This window comes from Dasypus novemcinctus, chromosome 2 (genome assembly GCF_030445035.2).
Source record: "Dasypus novemcinctus isolate mDasNov1 chromosome 2, mDasNov1.1.hap2, whole genome shotgun sequence".
NCBI classification, from domain to species: Eukaryota; Metazoa; Chordata; class Mammalia; order Cingulata; family Dasypodidae; genus Dasypus; species Dasypus novemcinctus.
This window is the reverse complement of record NC_080674.1, coordinates 138,844,727-138,866,171: the sequence shown is the minus strand read 5'-3', so window position 1 is coordinate 138,866,171 and position 21,445 is coordinate 138,844,727. Positions and strand designations below refer to the sequence as shown.

Here is a 21,445-nt window from a genome sequence, read left to right as displayed (position 1 = left end):
AATACATGAGGCAAACATTGGCAAAACTGAATGGAGAAATAGACGAGTCTACAATAATAGTTGTAGTCTTCAAAACACCACTTACATCATTAGATAAAACAATTAGACAGAAGATCAACAAGGAAACAGAATTTGAAAAACGTGATAAACATGTTAGACCTAACAGACATATACAGAACATTGTTCCCAAACTGAACAGATTATACATTCTTCTCAAATGCCCACGGATCTTTCTTCAGAATAGACCACGTATTAGGTCACAAAGATTGAAAGTATACAAAGCACTTTCTCAGATCATAATGGAATGAAACTGGAAATCAATAATAGACAGGAGAGAGGTAGATTCGCAAGTGTGTGGAGGCTAAACAACACACTCCTAAATAACCAGTGGGTTAAAGAAGAAATTGCAAGTGAAATCAGTAAATATATTGAGATGAATGAAAATGAGAGCACAACTTATCAAAACTTATGGGATTCAGAGAAATCAGTCCTGAGAGGGAAATGCGTAGTCCTAAGCACACATATTAAAAAAGAAGAAAGAGTCAAAATCAAGATCTAAATGAACAACTGGAGAAACTAGTAAAAGAGCAGTAAACCATTCCCAAAGCAGGCAGAAAGAAAGAAATAATAAGTATTAGAGCAGAAATAAATGAAATTGAGAACAAAAAACAATAGAGAAAAATCAACAAAACTAAAAGCTTGTTCTTTGAGAAGATCAATAAAATTGACAAAACCTTTCTTAGACTGTCAAAAAAAAAAAGAGAGAGAAGATAGATGCAAATAAATAAAATCAGGAATGAAAGGGGGGACATTACTATTAACCCCACAGTAATAAAAAGGATCATAAGAGGATATTATAAGAAACTGTATGCCAACAAACTAGAAAACCTGAATGAAGTGGGCAAGTTCCTACAAATGCACAAACAACCTACACTGATGCTACAAGAAACAGAAGAACTTAAACCAATCATATTTAAAGAGATTGAATCAGTCATCAAAAATCTCCCAACAAAGAAAAGTCTAGGACCAGATGACTTCACAGGTGAATTCTACCAAGCATTTTGAGCACAATTAACACCAATCCTGTTTAAACTCTTCCAAAAAATTGAAGAGGAGGGAAAATTACCCAGCATATTTTATGAAGCCAACATCACCCTAATACCAAAGGCAGATAAAGACACTACAAGAAGAAAATTATAGACCATCACCCCAATACCAAAGGCAGATAAAGACACTACAAGAAAAGAAAATTATAGACCAATCTCTCTAATGAACACAGTTGCAAAAATTCTTAACAAACTACTTGCACATGGCATCCAACAGTATATCAAAAGACTTCTATGCCACAACCAAGTAGGATTTATACCTGGTATGCAAGGGTAGTTCAACGTAGGAAAATCAGTCAACATAATACACCACATTAACAACTTGAAGGGAAAAAAAACACATGATCATCTCAATCAATGTAGAAAAGGCATTTGACAAACTCCAGCATCCTTTCTTGATAAAAACACTTAGATAGGAATAGAAGGTAAATTCCTCAATATGATAAAGGCATATATGAAATGCTCACAGCCCACATCGTACTCAGTGGCGAAAGGTTGAAACTTTTCCTCTAAGATCAGGAACAAGACAAGGATGCCCAATATCACCATTGTTATTTGACTCTGTACTAGAAGTTCTAGCTAGAGTAATTAGACAAGGAAAAACTAAATAAAAGCCACCCATGTCCATGTGACAGCTGGGCCCTGAGCCTCAGCAGAGCTGCAACACCTACTCTCCAGTTCATTGGACTTATCCAGGTCAGCTAACAGGGAGATGAAGATGGTCAACCACCATACCAGGGAACCAAGAGAGTCTACAACTGCAAGCAGGAGAATCCCATCCTTCAGCCATGTGGGATCAAGCCCTCTCAACTTAGAGGTGGAGTGGACATCACCATCCCAGGGTCTACAGGATGGAGGAATAAAATATGGATTAGAGTGCACTTACTATAGAATTATTGTGACTCTAGCAATGGGAGAAACTGTATCACTGATGTGGAGACAGTGGCCATGTGAGTTGCTGAGGGCAGGGAAAGGGAAGAAGAGATGTGATATGGGGACATTTTCAGGACTTGCAGTTGTCCTGAATGATATTGCAGCGACAGATGCAGGACATTATAGGTCCTGCCATAACCCACCGAATGAACTGAGAGAGAGTGTAAACTGCAATGTAAACTATAATCCATGCTGTATAGCAGTGCTCCAAAATGTGTTCGTCAAATGCAATGAATGTGCCACACTGATGAAGGAGGTTGTTGATGTGGGAGGAGTGGGGGTGGGGTGTGGAGTGGGGGTGTATGGGAACCTCTTTTATTTTTTAATGTAACATTTTGTGTGATCTATGTATCTTAAAAAAAAAAAAAAGATAAAGTGAAAAAAAATAAAAGCCATCCAAATAGGAAAAGAGGAAATAAAACTCTCAGTATATGCAGTTGATATGATCCCATATTTAGAAAATTCTGAAATGTCTACATAAAAGCTCCTTGAGCTAATAAACAAGTTCAGCAAAGTTGCAGGATACAAGATCAACATGCAAAAATCAGTAATGTTGGAAAACGGATGTGGCTCAAGTGATTGAGTTCTTGCCTACCACATGGAAGGCCTGGGTTCAGTTCCTGGTGTCTCCTGGAGAAGACAAGCAAGACAGTGAGCTGTCACAGCAAGCTGGTGCACCAAGCTGATGCAACAAGATGGTACAACAAGGAGACACAAAGAGGAAACACAATGAGAAACACAACAAAGCAGGGAGCGGAGATGGCGCAAGCAATTTAGCACCTCTCTCCCACATGGGTGGTCCCAGGTTTGGTTCCCAGTGCTTCCTGAAGAGATGAGCAGACACAAACGAATGGACAGAGAGCAGGACGCAAACTCAAGCAATAAGTAGAGGGGGAGTAAATAAATAAATGTAAAAAAAATCAGTAATGTTTCTCTACACTAGTATTGAACAATTTGAGGAGGAAATCAGGGAAAAAATTCCAGTTATAATAGCAACAAACAGACTCAAATACCTAGGAATCAATTTAACCAACTCAGTACAGGACCTATAAGCAGAAAGCTACAAAACAATGTTAAAAGAAATCAACGAAGACCTAAACAAATAGAAAGCCATTCCAAGTTCATAGATTGGTAGACTAAATATCATGAAGATGTCATCTTACCCAATTGATTTATAGATTCAAGGCAATACCAATCAAAATTTCAATAGCCTACTTTACAGAAACAGAAAAGACAATTACTAAATTCTTTTGGGAGGGAAAGTGCACCTGATAGCCAAAAGCATTCTACAAAAGAAGAGCGACATGGGAGGAATTTCACTGCCTGACCTTGAAACATATTACAAAGCTACAGTGGTCAAAATAGCACAGTATTGGCATATAGACACATTGATCAGTGGAATAGAATTGAGAGTCCAGAAATAAATCCACACCTCTACAGTCAACTGTTTTTTTTACAAACCTCCCAAGTCTATTTTGACAGGACAAATTGTCTCTTCAAAAAATGGGGTTGGGAGGACTGGATATCCTTAACCAAAAGAATGAAAGAGGACCCCTATCTTACTCCCTATGGAAGAATCAACTCCAAATGTATCAGACATCTAAATATGAATGCCAGGACCATAAAAGTACTAGAAGAAAATATAGGGAAGCATCTTAAAGACCTCGTGGTAGGTCTTTAGCACATGCAACAACAAAAAAAATAAATGGGACCTTCTCAAAATTAAACACCTTTGCACCTCATAGGATTTTGTCAAAAGGGTGAAAAGGCAGCTGATTCAAAGGGAGAAAAATTTAGAAATCACATCCAATAAATCACCCTTTTGACACTTTAATCATCCAATAAAGTGCAAGGTGTTTAATTTTGAGGAGGTCCCATTTATTTATTTTTTTGTTGTTGCATGTGCTAAAGACCTACCACAAGGTCTTTAAGGTCCAATAAGGGTTTAATATCCAGGATATATAAAGATATGCTACAACTCAACAATAAAAAACAAATGACCTGATTTTCAAATGTGCAAAAGACTTGAATAGACCTTTGTCCGAAGAAGAAATACAAATGGCAAAAAAAATGTTCATCATCACAAGCAATTAGGGAAATGCAAATCAAAACTATAATGAGATATCATTTCACATATATCAGAATGGCCACTATTAAAAAGTCAGAGAACTACAACTGTTGGAGTGGTTGTGGAGAGATAGGGACACTTATTCACTGTTGGTAGGAATGTAGAATGGTACACCTTCTGTGGAGGACTTTCTGGCCATTCTTAAAGAAGTTGAATATAGATTTGCTGCGTGACCCAGCAATACCACTACTGGGTATATATCCAGAAGAACTGAGAGCAGTGACATGTATAGATATCTTGCCACCAATGTTCATAGTGGTGTTATTCATGATTGCCAAAAGTTGGAAAGAACCCAGGTGACCATCGACTGATGAATGGATATGGTATATTCATGTGGTGGAATATTATGCAGTGGTAAGAAATGAAGTTGTAAAGCTTATGACAACATGGATGAACCTGGAGGATATTATGTTGAGTGAAGCAAGCCAGGCACTAAAAGACAAATACTGTATGATTGTACTACTATGAACTAAATATATTGTGTCATCTCATAGAGTTATTAACTTGAATGTGGGTCAACAGAAAATAGAATGTGTTTAGAGAATGGAAAGCTGAGGTTAACTTGTGCAGAATTGGTAAGAATAGATGTGTGTTAATCTTTGGAAATGAGTAGAAAAGGTGAAAACCCAACAAAATGTTTGTGACTAGCAGTACTATTATGTGGGTATGGAAGTATTTAAAGGAAAAGTCCAAGGTCATGTATATTACTAAAAGGAAAGCTAAAAAAATATAACATGGAAGTGTATAGCATAGTAAAAACCACATGTAAAATGTGAATATGGGTGAAATTGCATATGTAAGATCATTTTTCTTTGTAGCTAAACAAATGTGTGTTAATACTATAAAATGTTAATATCAGACCAAAAAAGCCACATTATGCTAAGTGAAAGGAACCAGGCACAAAGTGCTACTTTTTATGATTCCATTTATATAAAATATAAATATAAATCAATTTATAAAGATAAAATTAGATCAGTGGTAATGTAAGGCTGGGGAAGGAATGCTAAGTGGTGTGGAGTTTTTCTTTTTGGAGTAATGAAATTGTTCTAAAATTTTTTTGTGGTGATGAATACATTAACATTATGATTCTACAGCAAGTCATTGATTATACCCTTTGTTAGATGGCATATGAATTCATCTCAGTAAAAATGCTTAATAAATAATTGTGCAAGAAGAGCCAGAAATAGCAGCTATGTACCACAGGGGAAACAGAGATTGAAAGGTGAAGAATTTTCTTTTTTGGTTGTCTGTTTTTTGTTTATTATTATTATTGAAATAATAAAAATGCTCTAATAATGATTGAAGTGATGAATTCACAACTAAGTGATTAATCCAAATACCACTGATTATACACTTTGGATTGTTTACTTTATTAATGTGTGTCAATAAAATTAATTTGTTTATAATATATATATTTAAGTGCTTTAAAGGAGGCCAAGAGCACTGTAACTTATTAGTTGTATTATCTATTTGTTTAACTATGATAATTAGATGACAAAACCCTTAAAAAATTAAAAAATATTAAGATTTGGTTCTGGTAGGTGGATGAAATATTTTGGGGCTTAGGAAGAAAGGATTGAAACATTCGTGGTAGCTGTCAGCAGGAGCAGATAAAAGGGGGAACCTAAGGTGAAGCTGGGAGGGGCACCTGTGAAATCAGAATAAATAGGCAGTTAGGTAAGGTTTGGTGGAAAAAATATGGGACCAAACAGCAAAAATAAGAGAACATTTCCCTCTATCCCAACCCCGAAATCCTATTTAGTCTGGAAAGTTAAAGCTTTGATACAACAGGTATATAAGAAATGAACATAGATTTGTTCTTCAAACTTTGTGTTACTAAAACTAGTGTCACCACTTGAAGATTATGTCAGAGATTTAACCTTTAAAAAGAAAACTACAAAGCAGGTTTTGTAAGAGATTGTGGTTCATTAGGACAGGAGAGGGTGGAGAATATGTAGAGGTTCAAAAAAATTTCCACTCAGTTACAATTTACTTTTTGAAAAAAAAAAGAAGAGCAAACCAAATATAAAATGACGAGAAGGAAGGAAATAACAAAGATTAGAGTGCAGTTAAGGGAAATAGAAAAAAAAAGTGATAGTGAAAATCAACACCAAAAGTTGTTTCTTTGAAAAGATCAATAAAATTGACAAGCTTTGGTTGTGCTAATAAAGAAAAAGTGAGAGGATACAAATAATAAAAATTAAAAATGAAAAGGGGAACATTATGACAATCCTGCTGAAATAAAAAGAACTATAAGAGGATACTATGAACAACTGTATGCCAGTAAATTAGATAGCATAGATGAAATGGTCAAGTTCTTAGAAACAAGCAAACTAGTTATATTTACTCAAGAAGAAATGGAGGGGAAATGGACTTGGCCCAATGGATAGAGCATCCGCCTACCACATGGGAGGTCCGTGGTTCAAACCCCAGTTCAAAAACCAGTGGGTCCTTGACCCACGTGGAGCTGGCCCATGCACAGTGCTGATGCGCACAAGGAGTGCCCTGCCACACAGGGGTGTCCCCCGTCTAGGGGAGCCCCACATGCAAGGAGTGCGCCCTGTAAGGAGAGCAACCCAGTGCCAAAGAAAGTGCAGCCTGCCCAAGAATGGTGCCACACACATGGAGAGCTGACACAACAAGATGACGCAACAAAAAGAAACACAGATTCCCGGTGCCACTGACAAGGATAGAAGCGGTCACAGAAGAACACACAGCGAATGCACACAGAGAGCAGACAACTGGGGGGGGGGGGCGGCAGAAGAGAAATAAATAAAAAATAAAATCTAAAAAAAAAAAAAAATGGAGGATCTCAATAAACCTATTACTTGTAATGAGATTGAGTCAGTAGTCAACCACCTCCCAACAAAGAAAAGCCCACGACAAGATAACTTCACAGGTGAATTCTAACCTGTGAGCATACTCCAATTTTGCTGAAACTCTGCCAAAAAAAATTTTAGAAGATCAGCTTGTTCATTTTTTGTGGGAATATAAATGGTGCAGATGCTGTGGAAAAGTTTGATGGTTTCTCAGAAAGTTAAGTATAGAATTACTCTATGACCCAGCAATCCCACTTGTAGATAGATACCCAGAAGAACTGAAAGCAGGGACTCAAACATATATTTTCACTGATATTCATAGCAGTATTATTCACAATTGCCAGAAGGTGGAAGCAGCCCAAGTGTTGTTCAACAGATGAGTGGATAAACATAATGTGGTAAATCCGTATAATGGAATATTATTCAGTCTTGAAAAGGAATAAAGTTCTGATACATACTACAACATGGTTAATCCTTTAAGACATCATGTTGAGTGAAATAGATACAAATAAACAAATGCTGTATGATCTCACTTATATGAAATAAATAAAATATGCAAATTCATAAAGTCATAAAGTAGAATACCGTCATTGGGGACTCAGGTGAAGGTGAGGAATAGGGAGTTAATGCTTAATGGGTATAGGATTTCTGTTTGGGCTGATGGAAAAATTTTGAGATGGTAGCACAACATTGTGGATGTTGTTAATACCATTGAATTTGGAAGTTATTAAAATGGGTATTTTTAAGTTGTACAGATATTACCAGAATAAAAATTTTAAAGCCATAATACTGTCCAACACAAAGAATGAACTCTAATGTAACCTAGTGAGTATAGTTAATTATGTAATTATAATAGTGTTTCATCATTTATAACAAAGTTACCATACTAAAAATGTTAATAATTCAGAAATTCTGCATGAAGAGAGGAGTATATGGGAACTCTGTGTTTTCTGCATGATTTTTCTGTAAATGTACAATGGCTCTAACAAAAATGGAAAAAAGAATCCTTTCAGCATTGAATTGTCTTGGCACATTTGTTGAAAATAACTTGTCGATAAATGTATAAACTTTCAATTCTTCCGTTGATTGATATGCCTATCCTTAGTACCACACTGTCATGATTACTATTGTTTTATAGTAAGTTTTGAAATTAGAAAGTGTAAGTTCTCCAATTTTGTTCCTCTTTTGAAATATTGTTTTGGTATTGTGAGTCCTTGACATTTCCATATGAATTTTAGGATCAGTTAGTCCATTTCTGCAAAAAAAAGAAGAGCCAGTTGGGATTTTGGTAGGGATTACACTGAATCTTTATATCAATTTGGGAAGAATCACATCTTAATAAGATTAAATCTTGCGGTATATAAACATGGAATATGTCTCCAATTATTTAGACCTTCTTTGATTTATTTCATCAGTGATTTTTAACTTTCCAAATACAGATCCTGTATGTATTTTGTTAGATTTATACCTAAGTGTAAGTTTATTTTAGTGTATCATTTAAGTATAATTTTTGGTGATATTGTAAGTGATATTTTTTATTTCAAATTATAATTGCTCACTGATGATATGTTGGAAAACAACTGACTTTCATATTTTCATATTTTAACCTTGTATCCTGTGATCTTGCTGAGCTCACTTATTTGTTCTGGAAGTTTTTTGTTGATTCTTTGGAATTTTCTGCATAACCAATCCTATCATCTGTGAATAAAGACAATTTATTTGTTCCTTTTTGATCTGTACACCTCTAATTTCTTTTTTTCTCTGATTTCACTAGCTAATATTGCCAGTATGATGCTGAATGAGAGTGATGAGAGAGGACTTCTTGTCCTTGTTCGCAATCTTACACCATTAAGTATAATGTAAACTACAGTGTTTTGTTTGTTTGTAGGTATTCTTTATCCAATTGAGGAAATTCTTTTATATTCCTATTTTCTGTGTTTTTATCACATATAGGTATTGGAGTTTTCAAAAGCTGCTTCTGCATCAATTGATATATCATCCAATTTTTCTTCTTTAGCCTCTTGATATCATGAATTACTTCAACTGATTTTCAGAAGTTGAACCAACCTTGTCTACCTGGTATAAATCCTATTTGGTTGAAGGATAAAATTCTTTTTACACTTTGTTGGATTCAATTTGCTGATATTTTGTTGAGGATTTTTGCATCATTGTTCAAGAGAGAGATTGGGTAGTAGTTTTCCTTGTAACGTCTTTATCATGTTTTAGTATTAGGGTAATGTTGGTCTCATAGAATGTGTTAGGAAGTGTTCCCAAGGCTTCTATTTTCTGGAGGAGATTGTGGAGAATTGGTATTAGTTTTGCCTTAAATATTTGGTAGAATTCACAAGTGAAAGCATCTGGGCCTAGTGCTTTATTTTTTGGAAGTTTCTTAATTATTGATTCAGTTTCTTTAATAGATATAGGCCTATTGGGATTGCTTACTTCTCCTTGTGCAATTTGTATGTTGTGTATTTCAAAGAGTCAGTCCATTTCATCTAAATTATTAAACTTGTGGGCATAGAGTTATTTGTAGTATTTTTTTTTTTTTTGAGGTAGCAGGGGCCAGTGATTGAACCCAGGACCGCATATGTGGGAAGCTGGTGCTCAACTGTTGAGCCACATTGGCTCCCCTTAGTTGGTTTTTTAGTTGTTTTGGTTGTTGTTTGTTTGTTTGTTTTTTAGGAGGCATAGGGAACCGAACCTGGGACCTCCCATGTGGGAAGCAGGCATTCAACCACTTGAGCTACATCCACTCCCTTATAGTATTCTTTTATTACCCATTCAAGGTCCATGGAGTCAGTAGTGATAACCCCCCTTTCATTTTGAATATTAGTTTAATATTTATTATTTGTGTCTTTTCTCTTTTTTGATTATTCTGGATAGATGTTTATCACCTTGATTGATCTTTTTAAAGAAATTTCTTTTGCTTTTATTGATTTTCTCCATTAATTTCCCAATTCAAGTTCATTTTTTTTACACTAATTTTTATTATTTCCTTTCTCCTACTTTTATGTTGTTTCCTTTTATGTTGCTCTTTTTTTTCTATTTTCCTAAGGTGGAAACATAGATTATTGGTTTTAAATCTCTCTTCTTTTTTATTATATGAATTTAATGCTAAAAATTTCCCTGCAAGTACTTCTTTTACTGCATTCTACATATTTTAATTAGCTGATTTCCATTTTCATTTAATTCAAAGTATTTTTCAATTTCTTTTGAGACTTCTTTGATCCATGAGTTATTTAGAAATGTGTTCTTTAATTGTCAGCTATTTGGGGATTTTCCAGTTATCTTTGTTAAGTACATATACCTTTTTAAAAAAACACTTTTTTAAAAATTAATATTTATTTATCTCTCCAAAATGGCTGCCTTGTCTGTCTGCTCATTGTCTGTTTGCTATGTCTGCTTGTTGTCTGCTCATTGTGTCTGCTTGTCGTATGTCTACTCATTGTATCCATTCATTGTCTGCTCATCTTCTTTAGTAGGCACTGAGAACTGAACCCAGGACCTCCCACTTGGGAGTCAGGCACCCAATTGCTTGAACCACATCTACTCCCCTTTAACATTACTTCATCTTCGTGGAGAATTGCCCTCTTTGTCATTATGTAATGTCTCTAGCCCTGATAATCTTCCTTATTCTAAAGTCTGCCTTGTCAGGAATTAATATTACTACTCCAGTTTTCTTTAAATTAATATTAGTATGGTCTTTTAGTTTCCTGGCTTACTTAAAACAAATACCATGAAATGGGTCAGGTTAAACAATGGGAATTTATTTGCTCACAGTATGAGGCTTGGAAAATGTCCAAATCAAGATCTCATCAAAGTGATGCTTTCTTCCTGAAGACTGGTTGCTGGTGATTTTTGGCTCCTCTGCCACATTGCAAGGCACATGATGGTGTCTGTCTCTTCTCTCACTTCTCTTCTGGGTTTTGTTGATTTCAGTTTCTTGCTTTCTGTGGCTTTCTATCTCTCTAAATTTCATTCTCTTATAAAGGACTCCAGTAACAGGATTAAGATCTAACCTGATTGAGATGGGTCACAACTGATTAGCCTCACCAAAAGGTCCTACTTACAATGGGTTTATATACCTACAGAGATGGATTAAACTTGAGAACGTGCTTTTCTGGGGAACATACAGCTTCCACCACACATGGTCTATCTTTCCCCATCCCTTTACATTTAACTTATCTGTGTCTATATAATTAAAGTGTATTTCTTGACTGGGTTTCTACTATAGATGTGTTGACAGTCTCTGGCTTTTTAACAGTCTCTTGGCCTTCTGCTAATGAACTCCTTCAGCTTTTGTTTATCTGTAAATGTATTCATTTCCCCTTCATTTTTGAAGGACGCTTTTTTTCCTTTCAGGACTGTGGTGATTTGAAGCTGTATGCACCCCAGAAAAACATGTTCTTAAATCTATCCATTCCTGTGGATATAAACTCATTGTAAGTAGGACCTTTTGATGATATTGCTTCAGTTAAGGTATGACCCACTTCATTATGGATGGGTCTCAATCCTATTACTGGGGTCCTTTATAAATGGAATGAATATACACACAGAGAGAAAAGGCATGGAAGCAAGAACTGAAATCAACTAGAAGAAAAGGCACAGACCAGCAGACACCACCATGTGCCTTGTCATGAGGCAGAAGGATCACCAGCAGCTTGTCTTTGAGAAGTAAGCATTGCTTTGATGATCCTTGAAATGGATCATTTTCCCACATTCTAACCATAAGTGAATAAATTCCCATTATGTGAGCCAAATGATTTCGTGGTATTTGCTTCAAGCTGCCTAAGCAGCTAAGTTCTAGTACAAACTTGGTACAAACTTGCTCCTATCACAAAAACCAAAAATGTAGAAATGGCTTTGGAATTGGATAATGGGTAGAGGCTGGAAGAATTGTGAGGCACTTAATAGAAAAGGGCTAGATTGAATTGAAGAGATTTTTGGTAGAAATATGGACGTTAAAGGTTCTTCTAGTGATGCCTTAGAAGGAAATGATGAATGTGTTATTTGAAACTGGAAGAAGAGTGATCCTTGTTTTAAAGTGGCAGAGAACTTGGTAAAATTGATGTTGGATGGAAGATAGAATTTTAGAGCAATGAATGTGGATACTTAGCTGAGGCGATATCTAAGCTAAATGTGGAAAGTGCAGCCAAGTTTTTCCTTGCAACTTATAATAAAACGACAGAGGAAAGGGATAAGCTGAGTACTGATTTCCTGAGTGCAAAGAAACCAGAGATTGATGATTTGGAAAATTCTGAGCTTCTGGAAAATGAGTTCCCAGAGTCCATGTGAAATTTTCACTGAATATGGACCCAGTCAGCCATTTCAGTGTAAGTCAGGATTGGAGGTGTGGTTATCCAAGAAGGATCTGTGAAAAGTCCTACTGTCTAATAGATTGGAACCCTGTGTACTGCATGTAAAACTGATGAATTTTTTATGAGATATGCATGAATGCAACCACTGCCAGAATGAACTAAAAGGGAAAGAATGAAGGAAAAGTTGTTCAAAGATAGGACCGTAGAAGCTGAGGTCTGAACTGAAGAAATCTTCTTAGGTCAAGAGAGCAGGCCTACCCCTGTGTGGAGAAAGAGTGAGTATGCCCCAGCACTTGGAGAGGGCAGGCCTTCCACCCTGTTGTTCAGGAAGAGTGCTACCACCTCAGTGTTCTTAGTTATTGAAGCCTGTGCCCCATGGATTAAGGAGAGTCTAGCTACCACCCCAGTTTTCTCAGAGGGTGTAGCCTATCCCCTGGGGATTGTGGAGAGCCTGGCCATCACCTCCATACTTGGAGAGGTGGAGCCTTCACTGAAGTGTTTGGAGAGAGCATGACCACAGTGCAAGCACTTGGAAAGTGCCAGGCTGCCACTCTATCAGTCCCAGAGGACTAAACATTGTGCCATAGTTGACTCTTAGACCTTGAAATCTAATATAGTATCCCCTGAAGTGTTTCAGAATTGTTTGGGACTTGTGACCTCTGTTTTCCTTCCAATTTCTCCCTATGGCAATGGGAATATTTATCCTATGATTGTCCCTCCATTGTATATTGGAAGTAGATAACTTGTTCTGTAAGTTCCACAGGTCTATAGACAGAAGGGAATTGTGCCCCAGGACAGTCCACATCCATAATCAATTGTGATGAGACTTTGTACTAATCATTAAGTGACTAGGGCTTTTGGGATGTTGTGAAGGAATGAAAGTATTTTGCATGTAGAAGAACATGTCTTTTTGGGGCCTAAAAGGGGAATGTGGTGGTGTGAAGCTGTCTGTACCTCAGAAAAACATGTTCATAAGTCTAATCCATTCTTGAGGGTATAAACCCATTGTGAGTAGGACCTTTTAATGAGGCTAATTCAATTAAGGTGTGACCCACCTCACTCAGGATGGGTCTTAATCTTGTTACTCAGATATTTTATAAATGGAATGAATACAGAGTGAGAGAGAGAAAGCCTTGGAAGTGATAAGCTGAAATCAACAAAATGTGGAAGAGAAAAGAGAGACCAGCAGATACCACCATGTGCCTTTCCATGTGGTAGAGGAGCCAAAGATCACACATTCAGTCTGTAGGAGAAAACATCACCTTGATGATGCCTTGATTTGGACATTTTCCTGGACTCTGATCGTAAGCCAAAAAATTTCCACTGTTTAAGCCAAATCATTTCATTGTATCTGTTTAGAACAGCCTAGGAAACTAAAACAAGGACTTGAAATACATCATCTCTCTGCCTTCTGGCCTCCATGATTTCCTAATTTAAAACTTGGCTGTAAATCCTATTGAGGTTCCTTTATATATTATGTGTCATTTTCTCTTGCTGTTTTCAAATTTTCTCTTTGCCTTTGGGTTCTCACTATTTGACTATAATGTGTCTTGGTATAGAACTCTTTGGTCTTTTCCTGCTCAGAGTTTGTTAAGCTTCTTGGATGCTTACATTCATGTCTTTCATCAGATTTAGGAAGTTTGGAGTCATTATTTCTTCAAATAATTTTTCTGTCCCTTTCTCTTGTCTCCTTCTGGGGCGCCTATGAGCTGCATGTTGTTATGCTTGATGGTTTCCCATAGGTCCCTCAGGTTCTCTTCATTTGGTTTTCATTCTTTTTTCCCCTTCATCTCACAAAGGATAATGTTCAATTATCTTATCTTCAAATTTGCTGATTCTTCTCCCTGCTCAAAAATGCCTTTGAGCCCTCTAATGAATTTTCTATTGGTATTTTTATACTTTTCATCTCCAGAATTTCTATTTGGTTGCTTTTTATAATTTCTGTCTCTTTTTTTGTTTGGTCAACATTTTCCTAATTTCTTTTAGTTCTTTGCCCATAGTTTCCCTTAGCTCTTTGAACCTCTTTAAAAGAGTTTAACATCTTTGACTAATATATTTCCACTGTATGAGTTTCCTCAGGAATTTCTATCAAATTATTTTTCATGCGAACGGTCCATACTTTCCTGTTTCTTTGTATGTTTTGTTTCTTCATTTTTGAGAACTGGATATTCTAAGTTTGTAGTAATTCTGGAAATCAAATACTCCCACTTTTCAGAGACTTCTCATTTTTCCTTGTTTTGGACTAGCACTGTCAGATTGAGAATTTTCCATGCTATATTTGCTCTCAACTAGAAAGGAGAAAGAAATGAGGTGAGGTCCTGTCTCTTTAAACATCCTCCATAACCTACTGCTTCAGCCTGTAAGGGTTAAAACAGTGGCCCCTCTCTCTGTCAGCCCCTCAGCTATCAAAGGCAGAGATTAGCAATCAGTCCACATTTCCCCAGTTTTTGAAAGACAGGGTCCTTATTGCTGGCCTTGGCATCAGAAAGGTGCACCATGAATGCAGGCTTCAGTTCCCATAGCTGCCTGCCACAACATTAGGTTAAGGAAGACAGTTGCTGCTACACAGAAGGGGAAATTCACTGATATTTGCCAGTTTCTTTATGCTCCCTGGATGTTGCAAATGTTCCACTAGACTCCAGAGTTACAAAATATTTGATTCACATTGTTCCTCCTGGTTCAATAGTTGTTATGGCAGAGGGACTGATTCCTAGAGTGCAAGTTTTTCGTTGGCCTTGGTCCCTGGACTGTGATTTTCATAAGCATTTCTTAGACATTTTTTTACTCCCCTTAGGTGAGACAGAAAAGTAAGTGGGAGCAAGAATTGGCTAGGTGCCCTTTTCCCCAGGGCTCTGGTGTAGATGTTTTTCTTAGAGAGCAAGTATTTTTTATGGAGAATGCTCTGGGCAGATTTCAAAATGTTTACTTTCCCTTTTCCCCCTATCTGAAATATGAGGGGATTTTTCTCGGATCTTCATTGTATGAACCTGGTTGGGACACAAAGGAAAAACTCTTGACAGTGTGGGTGCCCCCTCGGGCTATGTCTAAAGTTAGTCTATACACAGTCTCCAACAAGTAATCAATCTTACCATTTAGTGTTCCTACCAGTTACTTGCTCCACTGGCATCTGTTTAAGGTAAGCTTATCTCATCTGTGAAACTCTGTATTTGCCATGTCTCTCCAGATTTTCATGTGGTACCTTTCCCTGTGACTTCAGTTTTCCATTGGACGTAAGAGTTATTGATTTTTAGTTTGTTCAGCTTTATGTTGTTGTGAAGACAGGAATGATGACTTCCAAGTCCTTTACACGTCAGAGTTGAAACCAGAAATTGTTTCTGTTAATTTTTTAGAAATATTTTTCCCTTCTGTTCTTTAGACTGGATAATTTCTATTATTAATTCTAATATATGTAAGTAGCAGTTCCAGGATTTAAATCTAAGCCACCTCTAATGCCTATGTCTTTGATCACTGCAGTACTTTGCCTTATTTGTTTTATTAAATTATATTGCATCATTTAATACCATTTAAATTACATTATATATTACATATATTACTAATATATCTAAGAGTAAATGATGTATCATTAAAATTACCAAATAAATTTGAAAACCCAGTAGAAACTGTGTAAAGCCTTGAACAGATACTAACAAACGAGGATATATTTATTTATCTATTCTGCCAAAAACATTTGAAAAAGTTCTTTATTAATTGCGCCAAAAATAGTAATAAAAACTACAATATAATACTACTATAATACTACTGCACACTTGTACCAGAATGGCTAAAAGGAAAAGATGGAAAATTTGTGTTGGTAAGGATGTGAAACAATTAGAATTCTGATATCCTGCTGATGGGAATATAAATTGGTACAAACCATTTGAAAAACTGGAAGTATGTACTAAAACTGAAAATTTGTGTATCTGAATATCCAGCCCTCTCAAATCCAGAAATATACCTATTGAATGGAGTACATATGTTCATCATAATAGAGAGAGAGAATGTTCATAGCAGCACTGTTTATAATTGCCCCAAATTGGAACCTTTCCAAATATCCATCATCAGAAAATGGATAAATATGTTGTGGTCTATTCATGCATTGGTATGATATACTTGCCGGGATGGGACTATTAACTGGAAGGGGTTATATGAGGGACTTTTTGGATGCTGGTAAGGTTTTGCTTCATTACCTTCATTACATCTGGTTACACAGATGTAAGTTTGTGAAAACCATCAAGCTGTACACGTGTTTACTTTTATAATTGTATGTTGTACTGCAATGAACAGCTAAAGAGTGAAAATAGAGAAATGTCTCTTAATTTGATCCTTTTGGCCCATCATATTAGTTTTTATATCTGGTATGTCAACTCTGGGCTTATGTATGCAACAAATTGAAACTTAAATGTGTCTGGAAGATTCTTTTGAGTATTCAGATGTAATTGCATCTAAGTCCAACGTTTTTTATTTAATTCATAGAGAAACCCCCTGACACATAGTGAACCAGTAGTACCACCTCTTGGATTTTAGGTTCTCACCATATCAGCAGCCTCCTCATCTAAGTCATTCCCTCTCAACCTCTGGCCACTTGTCTCTGCATTCGCTTTAGTAAAAATAGCAAAGCCGCAAGCTAACTAGTAAGCATGTTATTTTAAACATAGAGCAGCCTATTTTTAGTCCTGGCATTTAAAGTTTTAGCTAGTTTGGCAGTATTCTAATCAGGGTTACAGGGTGAAACTAACTTTGATGGCTGAGGCCTCTTTTCAATATACTGCTTATTCATTAACAATTGGCACTTTTGATTAAAGAAAAAAAATTTGGTGAAAATAAGCCACTAGATGTGATAGAGAAGATGTAGTGGATAAATAGATATCAGAAAATGGTGATAGCCAGATAGAAGAGACTTTAGAGAATGTCTAGTCTAAGGTTTCTCAACGTGTGGTCCTCTGATCACCAGCATGAGAAGCATTCCAGACCTGGTAAATTACAATCTCTAGAGATACGGCAGAGGAATCTATAATTTGATGAGCTCTCAAAATGATTCCAATGAGCACTAAAATTTGAGAACCATATAATGATCCAGTCTATATTACTCATTTTATAGATAACAAAACTGACATGGCCTAATTGATAAGTGGCTTACCCAAGGCCACACAGCTAATTACTAGCAGAGTTTGAACTAGAACCCAAGGTTGACTGAGCTCCCAGGTGATGGATGGGGAATAGAGTAGGTAGGGCTCTGAATTTCCAAGCTTATCTAGACATAGGAGTTCTGTTTCTCTTTGCTTTACACATGGGGCTTCTGTATTCTGATTCTTTTTTTTTTTTTTTTGCTAAGAGGAAGTTGTACAATCATTGCTCTGGATTTTCTTACTGTTATAATAACAGATGACTAATTTATTTGTGCATTACTTCATCTAACAGGCATAAATTAAGCACTGTGGCATGAGATTTAGCTCTCCAGGGGCTAACAGTCTAGTGATGAGATAGATCTCACAATTTTCCTATAAGGTGATAAGCTAGAGTTGGAACAAAATATTTGTAGGAACCCAGGGATGGCCCCTTTAAACTTTGTTATAGATGTATCAGGGAAGCTAACAATACAGTTTGGAAAATCAGACAAAATTATGGGGTAAATTTGAAGATTTTTATTTTGAGCTCTAAGAGATATAATAAATAATGTGTTATAAATTCCTACCTCAAACTACTAGTAGAATAACAGCCTGTAACTGGATACATATATATCTTTAGTGAGAAGTTTGAGATTTTAGATAATTGCAGGCAAAATAGAACACAGATACATGACAAGTGAGGTGGAAAGTGATCCATTTGAGTACCTAAGAAATAATAATACAAAATAAATATGAATAGGGCATCCCTAAATTCAAATCTTAGCTCTGATGCATGAGTCCAGATTCCTTAAATTTTCTGAATTTTATTCTCATCTTTAAAATTGGCATAACAATTGTTCTTACCAGCAGAGACATTGCAAGGATTAGAAATAATCTATGTAAAATGTATGATATATAATAATCATTATGCAATAATTATTATTTGCTTCTATAGGTTCGGTTAATTCCTAAAGTCTAGCTCACTGTATTTCCCTTTGAAAACTGTAACTTGGCTTATTAAAGTGCAAAAAGTAAAAAAATATCAAATGAATATTTGTTGATAAATTTGATTATGCCATCTCATATAATACTATGTAAAAAACGTATCAGGAAAGTGTATATAGTTTTTGACACAGATATATTGATCTAGTACAAATATGGAGGTGGATTGTATTTTTTGGAGAAAAAGAAATCAAACTGGTTCCACATTTTTATCTTCAATTTATTATTTTGGTGTCATGTTGCTGTAGTATGAAAAGATGAAGTTCCGTAGTTGGTTGGTTCATCCAGCAAACATTTATTGAATCAGGCTGTCATGTGCTAGACAGTTGCTGGTGATAGTTTGAGATAAAGACAGTTGCTGTCCTCATGAAGTTCATAATCTCACAGAGGAAGTCAGATATGTAAACAAGTCCAATGGAGGTATATGTACTTTAGCAGAGCTATTTGTAGGACCTTGTTGAGGCACACAAGGAAGATGAGAAATCCTCTGGAGGGTGAACTGAGGTCCACAGGGGCATCCTGAGCATGGGCCTTCTAGGTAGAGAGAATAGCATAAATAAAGACAGGAGCCTAAACCATCTTCAGATTAAGGGCTAAGAATAGTAATTCAGGTAGTTAAGGAACTGAAAGTATTTATGTTCGGCTGGAGTGGAGTTTGGACTTTATGATAGCTGAGCCTCAAGGGTAATCATAGGTCATTCTGGCAAGAAGTGTGGATATAGCTTAGAAAGAAGTAAGACTGGAGGCAGAAAGACCAGGGGGGAATTTTGCAAGAATCCTGATGAGCAATATTGAGAAAAAAGGATCTGAGCCAGTATATCTCAGAGTGTGGGACTCAGACCAGCTGAGGAATTTATTAATAATGCACATTTTCAGGTCATTGTCTCAGGTATCTGATTCAGGAGTCTGGGGTTTTAAAAGTAGTTGAGAAGCGCAGAAAACTAAAATTTTTTTTTAAATTGATGTAATTAGCAGGGCTTAGTGACTGACTAGATACTGGTGCAGGTTAGTGAGAGAGAAGGAGGGTTACTACTCCTGGATCTGTAGTATTGTAAAGTGTCAGAAATGATGCATTCCAGATCATGTCAGGGGAAGACATAGGGCATGACCTTGGAAAGTATATATGAAGGTTGAGGAGGTGAAGGGTGGATGCAACTATATGGTTGGGTGGGTAGTTATCCACTTGGGAAGTTACCCAAAAGTTGAGGGGTAGAAGATGATTGTGAACCAGGTGCCAAGTTCTTTAATAAATTAGGTGATAATTTCTAAGGTTAGTAAAAACATCAACAAGGAGGTGTAATGTGTAATATAGGCCAGTGCTTCCTAATATTAATGTACTTATGAATCACTTGAAAGATATTGTTAAAAATCAGATTTTGATTCAGTAGGTCTGGAATGGCACCCAAGATTCTACATTTCCAATAAGCTTCTAGGTGATGTTGAAGCTACTGGTCCATGAACCACACTTTGAGTGGTAAAGATATAGCTCTGTGTTTCTCAAACTTAGCTGCATAGAAGACTTTCCTGGTTGTCTGATATTTTGGTCCCTCGCCCAGATATTCTTATCTAATTAATATGGACTGTGGCCTGGACATTGTGATTTTAAAAAGCTCACCAGATAATTCTAAAGCACAATGAAGTTTGAGAAACATTGATATCAGCTGATTAGGGCAGAAGATGAGGTGAGTCATAGTATGAAAGGGGCAATGGGAAATAGTACAGCTGGTACTGCTCTGGATCTCCTGGTACAAGGTATGGGGCATAAGGAAGGCCCCAAAACCTTGTATTTGAGAAAAACCAAGTTTGATTGCAACAAGAGAAGACTGCAAAGGAAGGTACCAGGCCCTGGGTAGTAGCTGAGGAGGACAAGGATGAGAAGCGTGGACTACTGATTTCTCCAGGTTATGAGGCTAAAATTGGAGGCCCTGTGAGGGCCGTTGATAGTAGTCTCTGACTTTCCAATGGGATATTATTGAGCAGGTCTCCTTGTATATCCAAACTGTCCTCAGCCTTCCTTTTTTTATGCCTTTTGGATTTGTTTTTAAGTCCTGATGGATGAAACTAGAGATGTTCTCTCTTCCAGGTACTGGTTGTTAATAACTATTGGACACTAGCTTGTGATGTGTATGAAATAACCTATTGTATTTTTTTCTCCAGATATTATAATAAAAACGAATGGCAAAGTATAACAGTCATGGCTGAATTTTCACTGCTTGGAAGACATGAACTTGAAGTAGAACTCCATAAAGCAGAATATCTGCCTTAAATTGTATGAAATTAAAAATTAAAAATTCTCCAATTATTTGTGATAAATCTCTGTGTTGAAATTCTATTTAGGTTCTTGTAATTTAATTTTAATCAGTTAAGAAAAAAAATTCTTCTGTATGCTTTTAAAAATACATGCACTTTTATTGCAAAATAAGAACCAAATAGCTGATAATAAAATACTAAAATAGATTATTGTAACTTAAGAAGAGCCAACATCAGGGCCTATGTCTGTGTAACTTCATTTGGTTGTTTTTTCCCTACAGTTTATCCTTTGTATGGAGGAAAAGTGGTAAAGATGGTGAAGCACTAAAAATGAAAATGCTTGTATTGCGAGCTATTTTTAACAGGACTTAATTGAAACCACATGAGTGAGAGACCTAATTCCAGGTCTGCCTGAAAGAAACACTATACTCAAGGCTTGCTGAAGCAGAGAATGTATAATACATGCAAGCAATCATATACTAATTATTTATTACATTACCTCATCCCCAAACAAGCTTTTTTTAGCTAATAGTAATCTGAAGGAATTTTTTTTGGCAATATAAATTGTTGCAGAATCATGATAATGCCCTCCCTAAAAAACAGCAATCCTGTTGTCAGTGAACAAGTTGTATAAATCTTGGTGAGATTTTACTGATTATTTTATTAATGATATTATACAGAAAAGAAAAGTAAGCACAAGTCAGGTTTTCAAAGCTGCTTCAATATGAAAGGATATGGTAAAGTTTCCAGAATTATTTTGAGGGTATGTACTTAAAAATGGTAT

At 36.2% G+C, this 21,445-nt stretch overlaps 1 protein-coding gene across 1 annotated transcript in view; it reads left to right on the top strand.

The window, feature by feature from the left end:
• The window catches only part of MEIKIN (meiotic kinetochore factor), a 175,149-nt gene extending 154,494 nt beyond the window's left edge, over positions 1-20,655 (top strand). Inside the window, exon 13 of the mRNA XM_058278131.1 lies at positions 20,569-20,655. Coding sequence (XP_058134114.1) covers positions 20,569-20,600 — 32 coding nt within the window. The 3' untranslated portion in view covers positions 20,601-20,655. The remainder of the gene's footprint in view (positions 1-20,568) is intronic.
• Positions 20,656-21,445: the final 790 nt, after the last annotated feature.